The following is a 22,793-nucleotide window of genomic DNA, read 5'->3' as shown; positions in this document are numbered from 1 at the left end:
AACAGGTCTCCACCACCTAATTATTTTGTGGACTGAAGTCATAGTTTGGATTTATAGTGAACAGAATCTGCAAGGTTTATAACAGTAGATCTGCTTCTTCACCCTTCACTTTAACAACAGAAGTACTATTATGCTTGCAAAATAAAATTCATTTCGTGATATGTTATTAAGAACTCTGGCATCTGTGCTCACTGGTGAATGAAGTACCTAAACCCTTATCTTATACTGAAGAGTTTGTATCACTTACTTGTCACTAAGATAGGGTTGTGCACATGACCAGAGGAATCCACACTCTCCAATCTGCTCTGCCACTTGCTGCATCACACAAGTGGTGCTGCTGCCAACAGCAGAGAGCAGGGAGCCAGAGGAGGAATTCTTCTGGCATCACTTCACGAACCGCATGGGGAATACGGTGCACTGGGGGATTTCCTCACAAGCTGGGTGCTCTACGTGGGCTGCAGGCCCTGTGTCTACGTGGGCTGCAGGCCCAAACCAAGATGAGTTTGGAAGCAGCTCTTGAGAAGACTAGGCTCAGAGACCATGGGAGGCAGCAAACTTTTCTTTTCTTCCCTAAAGAAAACAGCAAGCAAGCAAGCAAGCAAAAATATAAATAAATAAACCAACAAGAAAACAAGGGGGAAAGGACAAGCTAAGCTTGTTAGGGCTAGTCTTTTCTAGGGTTTGATTTCTGGCTGGATAGAGGTTTGTGTTTTTGACTGGGCAGTTTGTTTGGGTGGAGGATTAGCTCCAGGTGAGTCACACAGCTTGTGGGAGGAGCCACATTCCTGAGGTGGCTCAGTTTGTAAGCGGCTCTTGAGAAGACAAGACTCGGATCAGGGCGCTTACCAGATAGCAAGCTTTACACCGGCAGAAAGTAGTGGAAGTTGCGACGACCTGTGGTGCTGTATTGAAACCGCAGTCAAAATCATGTTAATGGTTCATGATAAACTGGCAGCTATTCATATATTTCCTTCCATTGCAACGTGTTTTCTCAGGAGGGACTATTCATATATTCTGCTTAAAACGTGTTCTCTGCTCCCTCCTCCTGCCCTGTAAAAGTGCAAGCGAAAGGGTGAAGGCTGGATTCAGAAATTCGCTCAGCTGTAGTAGTCAAAGTCTCATGAAACTGAAGGCCAGGAAATTTAGGATCAACAAAAAGAAGTTTTTTCGCACAGCAAATAATTAATCTATGGAATTCTCTTCCATGGGATGTGGTGGTGGCCACTAGCTTGGATGGCTTTAATGGGGGCTTAGACAGATTCATGGCGGACAGGTCTATCAATGGCTACTAGTCTGATGGCTGTGGGCCACCTCCAGCCTCAGAGGCACGATGCCTCTCAATCCCAGTTGCAGGGGAGCAACAGCAGGAGAGAGGGCATGCCCTCCTCTCTTGCCTGTTGGCTTCCCTGGGGCATCTGGTGGGCCACTGTGTGAAACAGGACTGGATGGGCCTCAGTTCTGATCCAGCAGGGATGTTCTTATATCCTTAACTGGGAACTGGGGTGGGAGGGTGTGCTTGTCCCCTTCTACCGTGGTAAGAGCCTGAGGACAAAACATGGGCTACCCGATGGAGTAGCACTGGGTTCAGCCCCAAGCCCACTGCTTCACATCAGCAGCCCGACCCTGGTAGGGCTGCACAAGCTTGGGTGAGGTTGCTCATGTGGACGGCCTGTATATCTATGCTCATAAGGATGGGAAGTATTTTCCTGGGTTTATGCAAAAGGCTGATTGGCCATGGCAGGCAGCCAATCAAGGAGCAGGATATCACAATGGGATAGCACAATGGACTGTGCTACATCAAAGTGAAAGGCAGATAAAGCTGATGAAGGAAGCAGCCCCGAAAGAAACTCACCTTTAAACTCACCTGTAAGCAATACTTCAATAATTCTTTTCCTTATCATGTATTTGAGGTGCTTTCTTTTATTTGTATTTTTCATTGTTTCACTTATTTGCTTATATGGTGTGTCCCCCCCCCACTTATCTACCTAATGTAATTCTATTTCCTTGATGTATCAGCTTTCTTTGACGATCTCTAATTTTAACTTGCTTATAGGCTTCATTTAATGGTTTGATAATTCATGTATGGATAGAGAGCTATTTTATAATGATATTCATGTCTCACAGGTCAGGAGAATTTCAGGAGGGAGGGAGAGGGAAGAATACATTTTTTCCTTTCATACTTCTTGGAGACTTTTGCATGCAGTGTGAGATAACTCTGGAGGGTCACTTAACTCTGGAGGCCAACTACAAGCCCCAGACTTGAGCATTTTATGACTATGGGGCCTGGGAGGAGGAGGAGGAGGTGGAGGTGGTGGTGGTGGTGAGTGTGAGTGAGAAATGGCATCCTTTCTCACACTCTTCCTCTTGAAATATCCCTGCATGGTGCTGGGAGGAGACTTAGCTAACCAGACAACACACATTCCTCTAATCTCATCCCCCAACCCTGGATGCATGATGAACGGCTAAGAATGGACAGGCCAATTTCCTCTCTGTCCTGTTCTCCACTTCCCTTTTAAAAACAACAACGACAACAAAACCAAGAGCCCCCTTGCATTTCAAAGGGATGTGCATGAAACTGGCCAGCCCGGTTCGGTTCAAATCCAAACTGGATTCGAACCGCCCTGCATGGCTCGGTTCGGGCTTAAAGGAGCCCTGGCCTGGTCCAGTCCGGCCGTCAAGCCTGATTGATGGCTCCACAGCCATAGTTGCAAAGGGGAATTGGGAGGAGGGTGGGGAGGTGAGGGGAAAGTTTCCCCTTTAATCTTTAAAAAAATGCTGCTATGCAGTGGGATGGGGCGTGGGCAGCTGCTGATGTGAAGGCTGTGAGGGCTGCAGTGGTGGTGGGGGGAGATGAGGGGAAAGTTCCCCCTTTAATTTTAGAAAAGATGCCGCTGCTCAGAAGGATGGGGAGGTAGTGGCTGCGGAGAGTAGGGCTGTGAGGACTGTGGTGGTAGAGGAGAAAGCTCCCCTCTTACCTTATGCCTCTTAAATGGGGGCGGGGGGGGCTGCAGATTGGGGGTGGCGAGAGCTCCTGCCAGCTCCCTTCCCGCCTCCTGAGTGGAGCCCAGGCATATGCAGAAAGGCCCCAAACAGCCTGCAGACTGACCCGGGCTCCACTCAGGAGGCGGGAGGGGAGCTGGCAGGAGCTTTCTTGCTGCTGCCTCCACCATCCCTGGGATGGATCTGGAAGGAGCTCTTGCCGCCCCCCTCAGGCAGCCACCACGGCCGCCCCCCTTCAAGACGCAAAAGGGAAAAGGGGAGCTTTTCCCTCGCCACCCTCCCCTCAGTGGCCGTTCCCCCCCATCCCACTGCACAGAGGGGTCTTTTATAAGATTAAAGGGGCAACTTTCCCATTGCCTCCCCCGCCCACCGCTGTCTTTTCCTGGCACAATCCTTGCCAGATTCCCCATTACAGGGCCTTCAAGCCAGCATGGGAGTGGGGGCTTGGCTCAGCATCAGACTGAGCCCCCCTTCCCATTCACCTTGAGGAGCAAGCCTTCAAGCCCAGCTGGCTCAAGTGTGAACCACCTTGGGGGAGAGCCAGCAGGCTCATCCCTACCTGGAAACAGAGAACCCTAGTAGCTCACAGTGCCACTTTTTGTCAGTCTGGAGAGGGTTTAATTCAAATTGCAAATTTACTTTTGTGTACCCAAAGCACCCCCCCCCCAAAAAAAAATATATGCAAGGAAGCCCCTCATTTTATGGATAGCCCTTTTAGTTTCCCAAAGGCTAGCCACACTACCAGAGTTCACTGCTAGAAGGAACAAAAGGGACTAGCAACAAAATGTTGTGTGTTCCCAGGGCTAAAGCCCAGCTTCAGGAGGAAGTTCAAGCTAGAGGTGTGCACCAAACTGGAAAATGGGGAGGTGGCGGCTAACTTGGCAAAGAGGCACCTTTTACCGTGGTGATTCTCTTTATTTAGCAGGGGGAGAGTAAATGGCCCTATCCACCCACAGCACAGTACCTCCAATGACTGTTGCTGGTGTCTATCTCATGTTTCTTTTTAGATTGTGAGCCCTTTGGGGACAGGCATCCATCTTATTTAGTTATTTATTATTTCTCTATGTAAATTGCAAATTTACATAGAGATTCTATAGATTCCCTGAGCCATTTTTGGATAGGCAGAATAGAAATCGAATGAATGAATGAATGAATGAATGAATGAAAGAAAACCTGGTTCAGCTCAAATTGAGCGTGACTGAAGCTGAACCAGATCTGGTTTGGTGTTGTACACACTTGAACTGGGTCTGGTTTGGTCCAAACTGAGCCTGGTTTGAATGGGCTCAAAGTGTTGGAGATGGAGTTCCAGTGCATCAACCTTTTGCACCAACTATCCTAATGAACACCAGGGGCATTGGGAGTACAGGTAGCTTGTGAGGGTCTCTTGACCTGTCCCTGCTTTACCTCTACTCTGCGACCCCTGCCTTGACTCCTCTGGTATTTCCTGTGGGGAGTCAGTCCACTTCCTTTCCTCTGAGAGCGTAGATGGAAACATCTCTCTCTCCCCACCTATCCATTATGTAGCTTTTAGACAAGGCTAGGTCTTTACTATCCAGAATGTTGATTGATTGATTGATTGATTGAGCCATCAAGTTGGTGTCAGCTCTTAGAGACCACATAGATAGATTCTCTCCCAGATGGTCTGTCTTCAACCTAGCCTTGAAGGTCTCTCAGTGGTGCATTCATTGCTGTTGTAATCGAGTCCATCCACCTTGCTGCTGGTTGTCCTCGTCTTCTCTTTCCTTCCACTTTCCCCAGCATCATGGACTTCTCAAGGGAGCTGGGTCTTCGCATCGTGTGTCCAAAGTATGATAGTTTGAGCCTGGTCATTTGTGCCTCTAGTGAAAATTCTGGATTGAACGTACTTCACCAATAAACCTATTTAGTTTGGATTCCACTACAGTCTCCATGCATCTTCTTTAGATGACTGCAGCAACAGAACTCTGCACTCTACTCTGTAACTGGAGTGGGTAGCTTCCTTTGTCAGCACTTTGAAAGTTAATTACGAACTCCAACAGGGTTATGGGGCCCAGCAGCCCAAAGGTCTGCAGCAGAGTTTTTGTTTTTTAAGTGCAGCTGAGTCAATTAGTTAGTCCAGCATGGATCCAGAGGTGAGCACCAACGCTCTCTGCAAGCTGAATGGGAGGAACTACGAACAATGGGCTATGAAGATGGAAGCATTTTAAAAGGCAAAATGATTACACAAAGTCTTCACACAGAACAGGCCATAAGATGGCGCCACCATGCAAGAGGCATGGGATACAGATAACGACAAAGTGTGGTGATGGGTTTGATCCTACTAAACATGAGTGATGATTTGATAATTTCAAAGACATTATGACTGCATCTGAGGTCTGGGAGAAAATTAAAAATCTCTTTTGGAGATTATCTCAAAACGCTGCAGTCCTCCTAATTAAAAGGATTTGCAAACTGCAGCTACAAGAAGGCGGGGACATTTCAGCTCATATAAACATGCTGGAGGTCCACAGCCAAGATGGCTTTGAAAGTTTCAAAAAAAAAAAAAAAAGACCTCCAACTAGACAATGTCATTGGGACTTTACAGAACTTTAGTCTCAAGGAAATAGACGCTGAAAAAAGCAATAGCCCTGTTGCCTATGGTGGCAGGCAGAAGAAAAGTTGTTTCAATGGCAATGAATTCGAACACTTAAAAGCTGATTGCCCACACTTAACCTATCTAAGAGGGGCCACCAAGGCGGGAAGGAATTCCAAAGTGACCTCACACGGTCACTCTGAGGAACAAAGCAAAGAAAAAGAAAGCAGCACCCGTAGCACAAAGAGCAAGAGTGTGGGAATGACCGCATATGAAAGAAGTGTTTTTATTATCAATTCATGCGCTACCCAGAATATCAACTCTCCTGAACTGTTTGTTGATATAGACAAAAATTACAAAGTTGCTATTTGTGTTGCTAACCAGACTGCACTCATGTCCCAAGGATGAGGAGATGCAAAAATCATGTGCAGGAATAATCAGCAGGCTGAAGAGATCTTGATTAAAGGTGCCCTCTTTGTCACTGGCATGGAGTGTAACTTGATCTCTGTGGGACATTGAATTAATAAAGGTTGCAAGGCAGTTTTTGAGAACAAAACTCGCTACTTTACCAAAGATGGTGATTTAATCATGACAGCTTATATGCGTAAAGATGGTCTTTTCCAATTGGGCTGTGTAACTGAACAGGCAAGGGTTGCAACTTTGTGCAGACACAAGCATTGCCTAAAAATGTGGCATGAAAAGTTTGGGCATACAGCTGTAAATGTGATAAGTGAGCTTGGGAGAAACTGACCGATTAAGGATTTTAAAATCAAGCCATGCAGAGAAAGGGTCATCAGGTGCCAACTATTGCTTAATAAAATAAAGGAGTGAGACCCAGTTTTACTGGAAGACACAAAGAGGTACAATCGCAGGAACTTTTGGAACTGGTGCACTCTGATCTCTGTGGTCCACTTGAAAACAAGAAAGGCGACAATTGTTACATATTCACATTTATTCATGATTTTTCAAGATTTACTTATGTATATCTACTGAGAGAGAAATTTATCCAAGTGTTTGAGAAATTTAAAGAGTATATTGCACTTGTCAGTAATAACTTTGGAGGAAAGCCCCAGCGCTTGAGGCCAGATAATTGAGGGTAATACTTGTTGAGTGAAATGAAAGCATTCTTAAAGCAAAATGGGATTTCACATGAATGTGGCGCTGCATTTCCACCGGAGCTTAACAGTGTGGCAGAGAGGAAAAATAGCTCTCTATTAGAAATGACCAGGCAGGTACATGTTACATGGTGCTGGGTTGGCAAATAAGTTCTGGGGAGAGGCCCTGATGACTGCAAACTACCTGCAAAACACAGTTTGCCAACCAAGGCAATAGGCAAAACACTATTTCAGTTGTGGTATGGGTACAAACCCTCTGTAAACCATATCAGAGTGTTTGGATTAAAAGCTTATGCTTATAACCCAAAGGCCAAGAGAACTAAACACAATTGCAGATGCAAACTGGGAGAACTGGTTGGATATGTGCCTGGCCAAAAGGGATACAGAAGTCTTGAGATCAGAATTTGCAATGTGGTGTATTCTGATGAAAGACAAGGGCCAACCAGAGGTGATGGACCAAAACATGTGCCAGAAATCCTGGCAAAGGAGGAACCATGTGACTGGACCCTCATTGAACCCAAAGAATCTATGTCAGAGGCAGATACAGATTCAGAAGGGGATGCATAGCCTGAGCCAGAACTGAGGCTCTCACAGTGGTCCAACAAAGGGGTTCCACCCCAAAGACTCTCACTCATGACTAAAAGAAGAGAGATACAAGAGCCCAACACATGGCAAGATATAGAAGCCAGCTGATAAAGTTGAGAAATGGAGACAAGCAGCATTAGAATAAATTGATTGCCTGCACAAAAACGAGACTTGTAGACTTGTGGAACTACCCGCTGGAAGAAAGACTCTGGGATGCAAGTGGGTCTTCAAAGTCAAACAGGATGCAGAAGGAGATGTACAGCGCTATAAGACAAGGCTAGTAGCCAAAGGACTACACTGAGACCTTTGCATCAGTTGTGAAACACACTTCCATTAGGGTGCTGCTCGACATGGCAGCAGGCAGAAAGATGCAAGTTGACCACTGGGATGTAAAGTCTGCCTTCCTTCGTGGGGAAATTGAGGGAGACATCTATGTGCAACAGCCACCAGACTTTGAGGTGCCTGGAAAGAAGGGGCCTGTGCGCAAACTGCAAAAGAGCATTCATGGCTTAAAGCAGGCAGCCAGAGCATGGAATGAGAAGCTGCATCAACTGCGACTTAAAGAGGGGTCCATGTGAGGAAAAGCTGACCCCTGCCTATATTCAAGATTCAGGGACAATAAATGGACTTACATCCTGACTTTTGTGTATGATTTGATCTTTGTATATGAGGAAAAATGAGACAGCAATGAGATTGTACAGCACCTGAACAAGGAAATAGAGGTGAAGGTGCTCAGAAACATCTGTTATTACCTTGGCATCCAAATAGAAAGAGAAGAGGAGGGGACGTTTCTTCTCAATGAGAAGCAGAAGATAAAGGACCTTCTAGAATGCCTGGGACTGACAAATACCAACGAAGTCAGTACACCAATGGATGCAAATTTCTGGAAGCAAAATGGAGACAGCGAGCCTTTACCAGCCAATGATCAACACAGGAAGGCAACTGGAAAGCTTATATATATCACCAAAGTAATGAGGCCAGATATTGCGTCAGCAGTGGGAATCCTGAGCAGACAAGTAAGTGCACCAACCAACAATGATTGGACTGCAGTCAAAAGACTGGGAAGATACCTAAGGGGTACTGCACACTATGTGTTGGAGATTCCAGCAAGCAGCCATCCCAAACTAGTGTGATACATAGATGCAGACTGGGGCAAAGACAGAACAGACTGCAAGCTCACAAGTGGACACCTGTTCTTGTATGGAGATGGAGCCATAAGTTAGGCTAGCTGCAAGCAGTCACTTGTTGCACTCTCATCCACAGAAGCGGAATATGTTTCCGCTAGGGATGTGCAAACCGGCTTGACACTGAGCCAGTTGGATGTCGAACTGGTTCAGTTTGACAGTTTGGGGTCAGACAGAACCGCTCCCTTTTTGGTCCGACTCTGGACCAAACACCCCCCGAACTTTGGGGTGTGTGTGTTGCAAACATTTTCCAGTGTAAAAATAAATTTTTTTTTAACCTTACTCCCTTCCAGAGAGTTGCTGGAGGTGGCAGTGGGGAGAGTCCATGAAGGTTCCCCTCCCCACTTGCTTTTCTTATGAATCCCTCTGGCCGGTTAGGCTGGCTGGCCGGTTTTGGACCTTCTCTGCTCGACATGGTGGCCATGTGCCTGCATGATTAGCCTCTGCATGGCCCGGGCACTTGCTCAGATGTGCAGCCTCCAAAATGGCCACCGCGCTGAGCAGAGAAGGCCAAATAGCTGGCTGAACTGGCTGGAAGGGGACATAAGGAAAGCTGGCGGGGGGAGGGGGAACCTTCACAGATCCCCCCCCGCCTCCAGGAACTCCCTGAAAGGGAGTAAGGTACACTGAAAAACATCTGCAACCCCCCCCCCCCCGAACCGAATGACGGGGGTTGATGGGGTGCTGGACCAAACTGGCCTGGTCAGGTTTGAATCCGGTTTGGACTTGAATCAAACCGGGCCAGCCGGTTCCGTGCACATCCCTAGTTTCTGCCACTGAAGTGTGCGGGGAAGCAGTGTGGATCCACCAGCTACTATCAGACTTTGGGACTGAGGAACCAAAGCCCTCAACAACGTTTAAGAATAACCAAAGTTGTACACAGACCTCCCAGATGGAGAAGATGAAGACGCAAACTAAGCACATTCCCATGAAGTATCACTATGTTCGAGACATGCAAGAAAAGGGGGTAGTCCCATTGGAGCACTACCCAACGGAAGAGACGGTGGCAACGAAATGGAGCGAGGAGAGTAGACAGAGCGGAGGCCTAGATTCCCTTGGCAGATTCCCACCTTTCCTTCATCACCTCCCCTCCCCCCGCAGTTCCCTTATGTGCCTCAATCCACCCCCAACCCCAATTCCCTTCTTGTCTGGCGCCGCGGCTGTTGAAAAGAGCCGCCTTGCCTCTTGGTATCTTTAGCAGCCAATCATTCACAGCATCAGGAGGCTGATGGCACTCGTAGCTCGGGGGCGATTTTTATGCCTGCCTGCATGAAGGCTTTCTTCCTGTAACACCCAAGATTTTTTTCTTAGCCCGCTCCTTTGATAACAGGCCCTTGAGATGAACAGAAATGTCTTGATTCTGGATGGGAAAGGGGATTAATTCAGAGTGGAGGCAGAGTTACAGGAGGAGTGTTCCTTATGGCACGAGTGTTTTCTATCCTTTTTGTGGGGGTTACATGTAAACAAGAAAGAATAATTGCAACAAGGAGTGAATTCACTCCTTAGTGCCTCTCATCTAGATCTTAGAACTGGGAAAAGTTCTGCCCTATAGGGTGTGATGATGTGACAATTTTTTCACATACTAGCGATAGTTTATTTCAGTTATATTAAGTACACATCTCCTCTATGGATGTTTTACGAACTCCAGCTAGTTTGTTGATGTTTTAAGTCCCTAAGGCAATAGCTGCAGTACATTTGGGGGCTTAATCTGAACATGGGCTTGGATCCCATAACCTCTTTTGAATGCCTGGAAATCAGCCTTGGGACATAGAAAGTAAGAACAACTAAAAGGGCCTCTGAACATTTGCAGAGTCAACTTTTTCATTCCATGAGTAATCACAACCAGAACTTCCAGGTAGGCCTGAGCTTTCTTTAGAAATATGGAGCCAGGAGCCATGGGGCCCGGAGAAGGAGAGGAAGGCAATGAGGGGCCCATTTCAAAATCCCATCCCTGGGCCCACTCCAACCTTGCTACACCCCATGTAGCCTCTCATACTCGGAGAGTCACTGGGACATAGGAAACTGCTTTATACTAAGTTAGTCCATTGGCCCATCTAGCTCAGCATTGTGTACACTGTCTAGCAGCACTGCTTGTGTGGGCACACAGGGCACAGCGAAGGCAATGCCAGCTGCTGCTCAACTGCCAGGGAGGGCAGGTGAGTCCCTGCCTTGCCTGCAGCCCTCTCAGCAGCGGCTGTGAGGTTGTGTGCATGGCCTCGTAGTCTGTGCGGCTCGTGTGCTAAGCGGTATCTGGGTCTCAGAGGGCTCTTGGGCCGACCTCATTCTGCAGCTGGGCACAGCTGCCCAGTAGAAGGCAGCCCTGCCATCCAGCTGCTGCTTGGCATGGGGTCACGGACAGTGTCTCTGACCTTGGTTTTGACTGGGGAATGATCAAATATCTGGAGCACACACAACTCCTGAACTAGGGTGGGAGGAGGCTTCCCCTACCCTAGTCTGGATGGTGTGCCTACTATTTGCTTTGTTTAGTATTAAGGCTGGCCACTCTGCTCTCTACTCCCACAGACGGAATGGAGGCTGGTCACAGCTGCCTGTCAGCATAAGCAGGAAAAATGGCACCCAAAGCCGGTAAGTTACCTCCACTTCCATCTTCTCTTCAGGGGAAGCCATGAAATTCGGGGTGATACTACTGGGAGGGGGACCCAGAGAACCTGCTGGTGTCTTTGGGGGTCTTAAGAACATCAGAACAGCCCTGCTGGATCAGGCCCAAGGAAGCCCATCTAGTCCAGCATCCTGTTTCACACAGTGGCCCACCAGATGCCTCTGAGAAGCCCACAGGCAAGAGGTGAGGGCATGCCCTCCCTCCTGCTGTTACTCCCCTGCAACTGATATTCAGAGGCATCCTGCCTCTCAGGCTGGAGGTGGCCTGTAGCCCTCCGACTAGTAGCCGTCGATAGCCCTCTCCTCCTCCATCTTATCCCCTGGTTCCTTCCTCGTGGCAGTGGGAGAGCTTGTGCAGCAGCGATGCCTCTGAAATCTTGGCAAGCACGGGCAGATGGGCCCCTCAGTGAGGAGGGGTGCACTGCAGCTGGGCCAGGCTGTTGCCACCAGATTGTTGTGTCCTCTTGAGGCAGCCCCCACTGGCCTCTTTGTTTCCCGGGCTTGCTCTTTTCAGGCCCACTGTAAGCTTTGCAGTCTTATGTCCCATTCTCTCCCCACCCCTCACTTGGCGAATGAAGTTAGTTTGACGAAGGGCTTTGGAAGTACTCCCTCTCGGTATGTTTTAAAACATTGTTTTTCCTTTAAGGAAAACAACCCAACTTTAAAACAGTTTAATGCCTCCAAACAATTAATAATTGTTAAGAGTGAAGTAGTCAGTGCTGTGGCTGTTAAAGGCACAGCAGTCTATTGGGACTGTATTACTCCTCCAGGAGTATTGCTACTTCTATGCTTCTTGATGTAACGTACTGTAAGGTTGTGCCCTGAAGTTGGTGTCGACTCCTGGTGCCCACAGAGCCCTGTGGTTGTCTTTGGTAGAATCCAGGAGGGGTTGACCATTGCCTCCTCCCACGCAGTATGAGATGATGCCTTTCAGCACCTTCCTAGAGTGCTGCTGCCAGATATAGGTGTTCCCCATATTCTGGGAAACAGACCAGTGGGGATTCGAACCAGCAACCGCTTGCTCACTAGGCAAGTCAGCTCCCCGATGCGCCATTAGGTGGCTTGCTTCTTGATGTACTTCTAGCAAAAGACGAAACAGCCAACCTGTTACATAGACTGCCATCTCTCCAGTGGTCAGCCATGGAACTGCTGCAAATGTCCAAGAAGCAGCATTTCTGGAAGCCATGTTTCGGCAGGTTTCCTCATTTGTGACAATGAAGAATCCTGTGGAGATGCTGCTTCTTAACAGCGTCTGGTAAAGGTAAAGTGTGTGGTCGAGTTGGTGTTGATTCCAGGTGCCCATAGAGCCCTGTGGTTGTCTATGGTAGAATACAGGAGGGGTTGACCATTGCCTCCTCCCTTGCAGTATGAGATGATGCCTTTCAGCATCTTCCTTTATCGCTGCTGCCCAATATAGGTGTTTCCCATAGTCTGGGAAACATACCAGCGGGGATTCGAACCGGCAACCTCTGGCTTGTTAGTTAAGTCATTTCCACACTGTGCCATTAGGTGGGGCTTTCTCTGAATTCCAACTCAACCCCAAGGTGGGCTGTCGCGGTGACCATAGGCTGCACACCATGTCAGCCTACGTTACTGATTCTTATCATGCGCACAGTCCTGCCAGAATTAAGCTCCTTGACTCTCATAGATGTACTGGTTGAACACATACTTTAATCTCCCCAACTAGCGTGTTTTTGAAGGTACTCAGGAAGCATTTCACGATCTATAGGCCTTACACAGTGTAAATGAAGTATGATTAATTCTTGCAGCCTTCACATGGGTCCAGTCCTTAATAGTGAACACATGCTGTTGTTGTAGATGCCAAAGGGGCCGAAGATGCCAAAGGGGCCAAAGATGCCAAAGGGGCCAAAGATGCCAAAGATGCCACGGGAGCCCATCCAGAAGGTATGTATGCTGCGGGCCTGTAGTTGGTTATGTTGCGGGTTGTAATTTGCCCCCAGTTAATTAGCAGAGCCAAAAGAAACTACCCACTCCAGTTACAGAGTAGTTTGAGGACTTTAGTTGTTGCAGCTATTTAGAGAAGACACATGGAGATTCTTGTAGGATAAAAGATTTATTGGTGAAGTCCACCTTTGGACTGGAAAGACCTAATCCTTAATCTAAAGAACTACATAATGTATAGGTGGGGGAGGGAGAGGGAGATGTTTCCATCTGCTCTCTAAGAGGAGAGGAAGGGATTCTGACTCAGCACAGGAAAAATACCTGAAGAGTCGTATCAGGGATCATAGAATGGAGACTGTTAGAAGAGCTAGGGAGACCCTTACTCGTTATCTCTACTCCCAGTGCCCCTAGTGGTCATTAGGATAGTTGGTGCCAAAGGTCGATGCACTGGAACTCCAACAGGTTATCACAGAGGAGGGATGAACAAGAAAGGAAAATTTCAATGGACAGAGGAAAGGACTAGAGTCAGTCATCATGGGGAAGGGCAGAGGGAGGAGAAAAGTCTGCAACGTTAGCCTAGTCCTCTTGAGATTCACCAGAAGAGCAAAGCTCCAAGGATTTATTATTATTTATTAAAAATATTTATACCCCACCCCTTCAGCACACTACTGCTCGGGATGGCGCACAACAATAAAATAGATACAATATCTTCCTGCTGCCACATGGTCCTGGCATGTGCTGATCTAGACCAATAGTGGACCTATGCAAAACTGGATTGGTAAAATTAGAAATGGTCTGATTTCACCCAGATTGGAGGGTGAACTTAGAGAAAGGCTGAACCCAAACTTGCTCAGCCCAGTTCAGACTGGACTTTTGTAACCTAATCTGGGGGGTGGGGGGTGGGGGAAGTGGAGCTTTCTGGAACTCCAAATGGTGGCAAGTAGGGATGTGCAAAACGTGAAACATTTCGAGTACAGAATGATCTGTACCCGAAACTGCCCATTTCGAGTGATTTGTTGCCGAAACGAATTACCATTTTGCCCTCCCGAAATGTTTTGGAGCCAAAACGAATCACCCCCATTTCAGCTCCGAATTATTTGTAGTTTCGGCCCTCCATTTTGTGGCTGATAAAGTGATTCTTCTTCCTCCTCAATTTTGAGTTCTGACATCTATTTGAATTTCCCGCCTTTTTGCCTCCCATTTACTTTAATGAAAAAAGGTCTGGTCTGATGTCTACTTGAATTTCTGGTCCCAGGTCAAAAGAGTGGGGTGGGGTGGTAGTGCCTAATGGGTGGAGGCTACCATCCAAATTGAGGGATTGGGCAAAGGGCTGATTTTTGGTGAATTGTTGATATTTTAGTGTTGTTGGGGCAGATTTGGGGCATAAAGTGGGATCTGGGGCAGAAGGGTTGGGTTGGGTGGTAGTGCCTAATAGGTGGAGGCTACCACTCAGATTACAGAGGGATTGGGCAAAGAGATGATTTTTGGTGAATTGTTGATGGTTTCCCCCATAAGGTATAATGGAGGTATATTGCTTCTCGTAGGGGGGAAAGGGGTGGCCTAGAGTGGTATGGGGTTGGTGGTAGTGCCCAAGGCGGGCAAGGAAGCTACCAGAATTTTTTCAAAGGATTTGGGCAGAGGGCTGATTTTTGGTGATTTGTTGAAGTTTAAGTGTCTTTAAGGTTTTTCCTGATAAGTATAATGGAGGTTTCAGCAGCCCCATAACTGCACTTGGGGGGTGCTGGGGTGGCCCAGAGCGAGTGGTGGTGTAGTGCACATAGGGTGCCAACCAGCCCCATGGGTTTCCAACCCATGGGGTACAGGGTTCTGTTGTTTCTGAGGTGTTCTGAGTGTAGATTCATTGGTAGCAAATGAGCTTTTCAATACAAACCATGAATCCACTCTCATTTGCTTGGGCAAATACCACCATCCCCACATCGCTCTAGGCCACCCCTCCCCCCCCACATGAAGCAATACACCTCCATTATACCTTATCAGCCCTCCATCACTCAGCCTCTGTCCTTCCCCCTCTATGTGATTGGAATGGAAAGGGTGAGAGACCCCCCCCTCTCATGCATACACGCCCTCCCTCCCTCTCTTCCCTTTCTCTTGCAACCCAGGATTCTGGTAGGATTGAGCCCCTGGTGGCGCAGTGGTAAAACTGCCACCCTGTAACCAGAAGGTTACAAGTTCGATCCTGACCAGGGGCTCAAGGTTGACTCAGCCTTCCATCCTTCCGAGGTCGGTAAAATGAGTACCCAGAATGTTGGGGGGCAATATGCTAAATCATTGTAAACCGCTTAGAGAGCTTCCAGCTATAGAGCGGTATATAAATGTAAGTGCTATTGCTATTGCTATTGCTATAACTTGTCCCCCTAGCTAAGCAGGGTCCACCCTGGTTGCATATGAATGGGAGATTTGATGTGTGAGCACTGTAAGAGATTCCCCTCAGGGGATAATGGGGCCACTCTAGGAAGAGCAGAAGGTTCCAGGTTCCCTCCCTGGAAGCATCTCCAAGACACGGCTGAGAGAGATTCCTGCCTGCAACCATGGAGAAGCCGCTGCCAGTTTGTGAAGACAATACTGAGCTAGATGGACCAATGGGTCTGACTCAGTATATGGCAGCTTCTGATGTTCCTATGTTCCTAACCCAGGTGCTGGGCTCCAGGCAGAGGCAGGGCCAGTGGGCAGCCCTCATGCTTGGTAGCAACCCAGCTGCCTGCCATAGTCGAGATGGTAGAGGATGGCCCTTACAATGGGTTGCCACATTCAAGCTCCCCGGATCTGGATCTGGAGAACTTGATCTGCATATGTGCTGGTTGCAGACTCCTGTCTGCAACCTTGGAGAAGCCAGTCTGTGTAGACAATACTCAGCTAGATGGACCCAGGGTCTGATGTGGTATATGGCAACTGCCTATGTTGCTATATGTTCCTAACATTGGTTGAGGGTGAGCGAGGGGGAAAGGCAGGAGCCTGCCTGCTTCAGCTGGCAGGCTGGCAAAGTGAGGGCAGAAGGAGAGGCATGGCTGGGGCCCGCTAAGTTGCCTATCACCCTGCTGACTTCTGGAGCAGAGCTCTTTAACTAAGGGGGTTGGGGATGTAATGAAACCACCTCTTTCTGAGGTCCCATTTTGGAAAGTCATACTGCTGAAACTTTGTTTGAGAGAGAGCCTGTGACCGGCAACATTATGCCAGGTGTGCTCCTTATCCCTCCTTCTCCTCGCATGGCCTCTGGAGGGCTGTGTGTGCTGGCTGGGGAAAGGAAGACATTGACCACAAGGAAAACATGGAAGTGAGCTGTGTGTGAACCTACACAAAAGAAAACTCACAGTAGAGAGGGGAGGGACTGCTTCCCTAATGCTGCAAGTTTCATTCGAAGTGGCTTCCCTGATCAGATACTGGTGGAGATGGAGTTCCAGTGCATTGACCTTTTGCACCAACTATCCTAATGACAGCTAGGGGCATTGGGAGTAAAGGTGGTTAGCAAGGGTCCCTGTTTGCCTCTATTCTATGACCCCTGGTTTGACTCCTAAGGTACTTCCTGTAGTGAGTCAGTCCTCTTCCTTTCCTCTTAGAGAGCAAATGGAAACATCCCTCTCTCCCTACCTATCCATTATGTAGCTGATAGATAGGACTAGGTCTTGCATACCTCAAATGTGCATCGCCAATAAATCTATTTAGTTTAGATTGCACAACAATCTCCATGCATGTTCTTTAAATATCTGCAACAACTAAACTCAGCACTCTGCTCTGTAACTGGAATGGGTAGCTTCTTTTGGAGCTTTGCTAAATAATCACACACCCAAACAGGGTTATGGGTCCAGCAGCCCAAAGATGCAGCCGAGTGAGTGAATCAGAAAGACAGCATGGATCCAGAGGTGGGCAATGCCAGTGTCTCCAAGCTAAATGGGAAGAATTACGATCAATGGATTATGAAGATGAAGGGGCTTCTAATGGCAAAAGGGCTTAATGGAATCCATCATTTATTATTTCTTTGTGTAAACCACCCTGAGCCATTTTGGAAGGGCGGTATAGAAATCGAATAAAATCAATCAATCAATCCTCCCAAGGCAGAGTGGGATGCACAGAATGAAAAAAACATTTGGATTGATTCTTTTAAACATGAGTAATGATTGATTGATACATTTCCATGATATCAGAGAGGAGAGCTGGTCTTGAGGTAGCAAGCATGACTTGTCCCCCTAGCTAAGCAGGGTCTCCCCTGGTTGCATATGAATGGGAGACTTGATGTGTGAGCAGCACTGCAAAATATTCCCCTCAGGGGATGAAGCCGCTCTGGGAAGAGCAGAAGGTTTCAAGTTCCCTCCCTGGCAGCATCTCCAAGATAGGGCTGAGAGAGATTCCTGCCTGCAACCTTGGAGAAGTTGCTGCCAGTCTGTGAAGACAATACTGAGCTAGGTAGACCAATGGTCTGACTCAGTATATGGCAGTTTCCTATGTTCCTATGTACAGTTGCCTTGGAGGCATGGGAGAAACTTAAAAAGCAGTTCAGCAGAGTCTCCCCCAATGCTGCTATTCTTTTAATTCAAAGGATTTGCAAAATGCAGCTGCAGGAAGGAGGGAATCCCTCAGCACCTATCAGCAAGATGCTAGGAATCCAGAGACTGCTTAAGCAACATGGACCTCTTTGAATGATCAAATGTTGATTGGAATGATTCTACAATCTTTGCCAGAAAGTTATAATTCTCTCAAGATGGCTTTGGGGGTTTCTGAAAATGAACTCAGACTGGAAAATGTGGTTGCATGCCAGCAAGATTTTAATATTAAACCCTGAGAGGCAGATTCTGCAAAGCATGGTGACAGCATTACAGCTTTCTCCAGCAAATACATTGCTTCAACTGCAATAGTTCAGGACATTTACAAGTTAATTGCCCAGAGTAAAAAGGCACAAAAAGTGGAAGGAACTTCAAAGGCGGGAAGGCTGGTTAACATAGCTACAGAGGTGAAGAGTCTGAGAATGCAATAGGGAGGGGGATGAGCTTTGCCAAAAGACCTTGAGGTCACTCTGAGAACAAAGGAAGGGACAGCCAAAAGAACAAAAGCTATAATGTGAGAATGATCACAAATGAAAGAAATGATTTTATCATTGATTCAGGCTCTACCAAGAATCTCCTCAATTCTCCTGAACTGTTTGCTGATTTAGACACAAATCACAAAGTTTCTGTGTTTCTTGCTAGTGGGGCCCCAGTTTGTTCTCAAGGAAAAGGAGATGCAGAAGTCATTTGCAAAAATAATGGCAGGCTCAAGAGATTTTAATTAAAGATGCTCTCTTTGTTCCTGCTATGGAGTGTAACTTGATCTCTGTGGGCCATAGAGTCAAAAAAGGCTGCAAAGTGACATTTGAGGGCAAAGCTTGCTACATCACCAAAGATGATGCTTTAATTATGACAGACTATATGCGTAAAGATGGTCTTTTTTCAATTGGACTGTGTAACTGAACAGGCAAGCCTCGCAGCCTCATGCAAACACAAGAATTGTTCTACCATATGGCATAAAGGACTAGCACATAGGCAAATAAATGTGAAATGAGTTTGAGAAAAATGGACTAATTAAGTTCTTTAAAGTGGAATCATGCAAAGAAGCTACCTCTAGATGTCAATGTTACTTACTTAACAAAGGGATGAGACCCAGCTTCTCTGGATAGACACAGAGAGCATCACAGGATCTTCTGGAACAAATACATTCTGATGTCTGTGGTCCGTTTGAACACAGTATGGGTGGCAATCGCTACATACTCACATTTATTGATGATTCTTCAAGATTTACTCATGTATATCCACTGAAAGACAAAAGTCAAGTGTTTGAGAAATTTAAAGAGTATGTTGCTTTTGTCAATAATAAATTTGGAAGAAAGCCCCAGCATTTGTGGTCTTACAATGGAGGCAAATACATGTCAAATGATATGAAAAGATTCCTAAAGGAACATGGGATTTCACATGTTACTGGTCCTGCATTTTCACTGGAGGTTAATGGTGTTGAAGAAAGGAAAAATCGCTCTCTATTAGAAATGTCCAGATGCATGTTACATGATGCTGGCCTGGCAAATAAATTCAAAGGAGAAGCAGTGATGACTACAAACAACTTGCAAAAGAGATTGCCAACCAAGGCAACAGACAAGACACCATTTGAACTGTGGCATGGGCGCAAACTGGTCTCTAAATCATATCAGAGTATTTGGATCAAAGGCTTATGCATATGTTCCAAAGGCCAAACGAACCAAACTCAATTGCTGATGTGAACTGGGAGTGTCGGTTGGATATGCGCCTGGCTAAAAGGGATACAGAATCTTTGATCCTACAAATGAGAGGTCAGAATTCACAATTTGGTGTATTTTGACAAGGGCCAATCAGAGGTGATGTACCAGAACTTGTGCCAGAGATCCAGGTGATAGAGGAACCATGTGACTGGACTCCCATGGAACCCAAGGAATCTGTGCCAGAACTAGAAGCAGGTTAAGAAGGGGATACAGATTCAAAAGGGATTGCACAGCCTGAGCCAGGACTCAAGTCATGAGTGAGAGGCGCTCACAGAGGTCAAACAAAGGGGTTCCACCTAAAGTACTCTCACTCATGACCAAAGGAGGAGAGATACAAGAGTCCAACACATGGCAAGATGTAGAAAAGATGCCAGCTGATGAAGCTGAGAAATGGAGAAAAGCAGCATTAGAAGAAAGTGATTCCCTGCACAAAAATGAGACTTGTGGAACTACCCGCTGGAAGAAAGACTGTGGGATGCAAGTGAGTCTTCAGAGTCAGCAAGATGCAGAAGGGGGCATACAGCACTACAAAGCCAGACTAATAGTCAAAGTATACTCCCAAATCTATGATGAGGATTGCGATGATACCTTTGTACCTGTTGTGAAACACTTTAATTAGGACACTGCTCAGCATAGCAGCAATCAGAAAAATGCAAGTTGAACACTTGGATGTAAAGACTGCCTTCCCTCATGGAGAAATGGAGGAAGACATCGAGAAGCAAGCAGCCAGAGTGTGGAATGAGAAACTGAATCAACTGCTACTTAAAGAGGGGTTCACACAAGGAAAAGCTGACCCCTGCCTATATTCAAGTATCAGAGACAGCAGATGGACTTCCAGCCTGACTTTTGGGTTGTTGTGAGGATAAAAATAAGCATGTACTTGGAGGAAGAGCAGCATATAACATGATAAAAAAATTGTACAGCACCTGAACAAGGAAATAGAGGTGAAGGAACTCATAAGCATCTCCTATTACCTTGGCTTCCAAATAGAAAGAGAAGGGGATGGGACTGACTGATGCCAATGAAGTCAGCATACCAATGGAAGCAAATTTCTGGAAGCAAGATGGAGACAGTGAGCCTTTACCAGCCCATGATCAATACAGAAAGGCCATTGGAAAGCTTCTGTACATAGCCACAATAACAAGGCCAGATATTGCGTCAGCAGTGGGAATCCTGAGCAGACAAGTAAGTGCACCAAGCAATAATGATTGGATTGCAGTCAAAAGACTGGGAAGATACCTAAAGGGTACTGCACACTACGTGTTGGAGATTCCAGCAAGCAGCCATCCCAGACTAGTGGGATACTTGGATTCAGACTGGGCCGAAGACAGAACAGACCACAAGTCCACAAGTGGACACCTGTTCTTGTATGTAAAGGGGAACCATATTTTGGGCTAGCCGCAAGCAGTCACTTGTTGCACTCTTAACCAAGGAAGTGGAACATGTTTCCACAGCTGAAATATGCAAGGAAGTGGTGTGGGTACACCAGCTACTATCGGACTTTGGGATTGAGGAACCAAAGCCCACAACAATGTTTGAGGATAACCAAAGTTGTATCCAGATCTCTCAGATGGAGAAGATGAAGCCTCAAACAAAGCACATCCCCATAAAGAATCACTACGTTCAAGACATACAAGAAAAAGGGGTAGTCCAGTTGGAGCACTGCCCAACAGAAGATATGATGGCAGGTGGATTGACTGAGCCACTGCTCAGAGACAGATTCAAGATGCTTCATGAGAAGATAGGAGTTGTGAGCCAGTGCAACAGGCAATGAGAAGGTGTATTGGAGATGGAGTTCCAGTGCATCAACCTATCTTAATGACAACCAGGGTCATTGGGAGTAGAGGTAGTTAGTGAGGGTCTCCTTACCTGTCCTTGATTGCCTCTACTCTATAACTCCTGCCTTGATTCCCCAGATACTTCCTGTAGTCAGTCAGTCCTCTTCCTTTCCTCCTAGAGAGAAGATGGAGACATATATCTCTCTCCTTACCTATCCATTATGGAGCCAATAGATAGGATTAGGTCTTTCCTTTCTCAAATGTAAAGTGTGCCATCAAATCGGTGTCGACTCCTGGCGACCACAGAGCCCTGTGGTTGTCTTTGGTAGAATACAGGAGGGGTTTACCATTGCCATCTCTTGCGCAGTATGAGATGATGCCTTTCAGCATCATCCTATATTGCTGCTGCCCGATATCGGTGTTTCCCATAGTCTGGGAAACATACCAGCGGGAATTCAAACTGGCAATCTCTCATCACCGATAAATCTATTTATTTTAGATTGTACAACAATCTCCATGTGTGTTCTTTAAATAACTGCAGCAACTAAACTCAGCACTCTACTCTGTAACTGGAGTGGGTAGCTTCTTTTGGCACTTTGCTAAATAATCACAAACTCCAGAAGATACTCTGAGAGTTGAAAATCCTGTGGAGAAAGCTCCAGGTGATGTGCCTAAAATTTAGGGGAAAGCTGGCAATCCAGGGGATATGGCAAGGCTACCCTTGTGCCTATTGGCAATCCCACTGTCGGGGCTGCTGGAAGGGATAGCAGGTGGACTCGGCCATACCCAGTGTCCACCCAGCTGCGGAGTGTGGTGGAGGGGGCAGCGGGCAGTCATTCCAAAGGCAGGTGACACTCCTGACCACGTGCCTCAGCAGCCTCCCGAACAAAGGAGTGGTATGTGGCGGTGGTTAGAAGCAAAACGATAAACATTGAAATTAAAAGGCACAAGATTAAAGCTCATAGAGCATAACATTATGCTGTCTCCATACATAAGATGTATTTTGTTCTAGTACGACCCTAATTCACAGTAGATCAGCAGAAACTGATGGTGCAGAAGAACACTGGGATGCAAGCACGGAGGAACTAGTGACAGAATGGAACAAGGGAACCCTCCTGCTTACTCAATCTTCATTTTGCTTCCTCAGGCACAGTTTGGGAGCGTCTCAAGGCATTTTCTGAAACGATGGCTGCACAAATGGTTGCCCTTGTGGTGTGCATACTTCTTTTTTGCCTCGCACTTGCAGCAATTGCTTTGTGTAAGTTCAACTTCTCCAGCAAACAAAAGACTTCTGAATTATTGGCTTCATCAATGTGAACAATATTTTTTTAAAACAGAAGGAACAATCCTTTCCTTCCCATTAATTAAATGCCTATGTGTGATAGGCCTGGGCACGTTTTTCAAAAAGTCAGATCAATTCTGACCCAACAAAAAAAAAGAGGGGGGTGGGCCAATAGACACACCCCAACACACACACACACACACACACACACACACACACACACACACACACTCTCACACTCATTCATTCTCAGAGTTAGGTCAGATTTGACCCAATATTTTATTGACATTGTTCCACTGCTCTCCTGCCTCCCCCTCCCCCTCCCTCTGCTTTGCCTGACTTCCTCTCCCTTGCATGGGACCCCAGTGTCCTGTGCACTTTGATCCCCTGCCCAGAACAATCCGAACAACTGCCAGCACCACTGCTGCTTGGCTCTCCTCTGGCATGGTGGTGGCTTGGCAGGCTACTTGACTTGCCTCTTGTGGGGCCTCTGCCTGCCG

General features: G+C 46.9%; 1 protein-coding gene across 3 annotated transcripts in view; it reads left to right on the top strand.

Moving 5' to 3' along the window:
* Positions 1 to 1,791: 1,791 nt before the first annotated feature.
* Positions 1,792 to 22,793, top strand: part of LOC128328147 (hepatic lectin-like) — a 70,397-nt gene continuing 49,395 nt past the window's right edge. For 2 of the 3 annotated variants that reach the window (XM_053257813.1, XM_053257811.1), the window contains exons 1-4: positions 1,792 to 1,866; positions 10,959 to 11,021; positions 12,873 to 12,959; positions 22,159 to 22,269. In XM_053257813.1, the coding sequence (XP_053113788.1) occupies positions 11,006 to 11,021; positions 12,873 to 12,959; positions 22,159 to 22,269 (214 nt within the window). In that variant the 5' untranslated portion in view covers positions 1,792 to 1,866; positions 10,959 to 11,005. The remainder of the gene's footprint in view (positions 1,867 to 10,958; positions 11,022 to 12,872; positions 12,960 to 22,158; positions 22,270 to 22,793) is intronic. The other variant, XM_053257812.1, reaches the window with a different exon arrangement.

Source organism: Hemicordylus capensis, chromosome 5, assembly GCF_027244095.1.
Source record: "Hemicordylus capensis ecotype Gifberg chromosome 5, rHemCap1.1.pri, whole genome shotgun sequence".
Classification (NCBI taxonomy): Eukaryota; Metazoa; Chordata; class Lepidosauria; order Squamata; family Cordylidae; genus Hemicordylus; species Hemicordylus capensis.
Note: the sequence above shows the minus strand (reverse complement) of the source record. Positions and strands in the feature narration are given on the sequence as shown.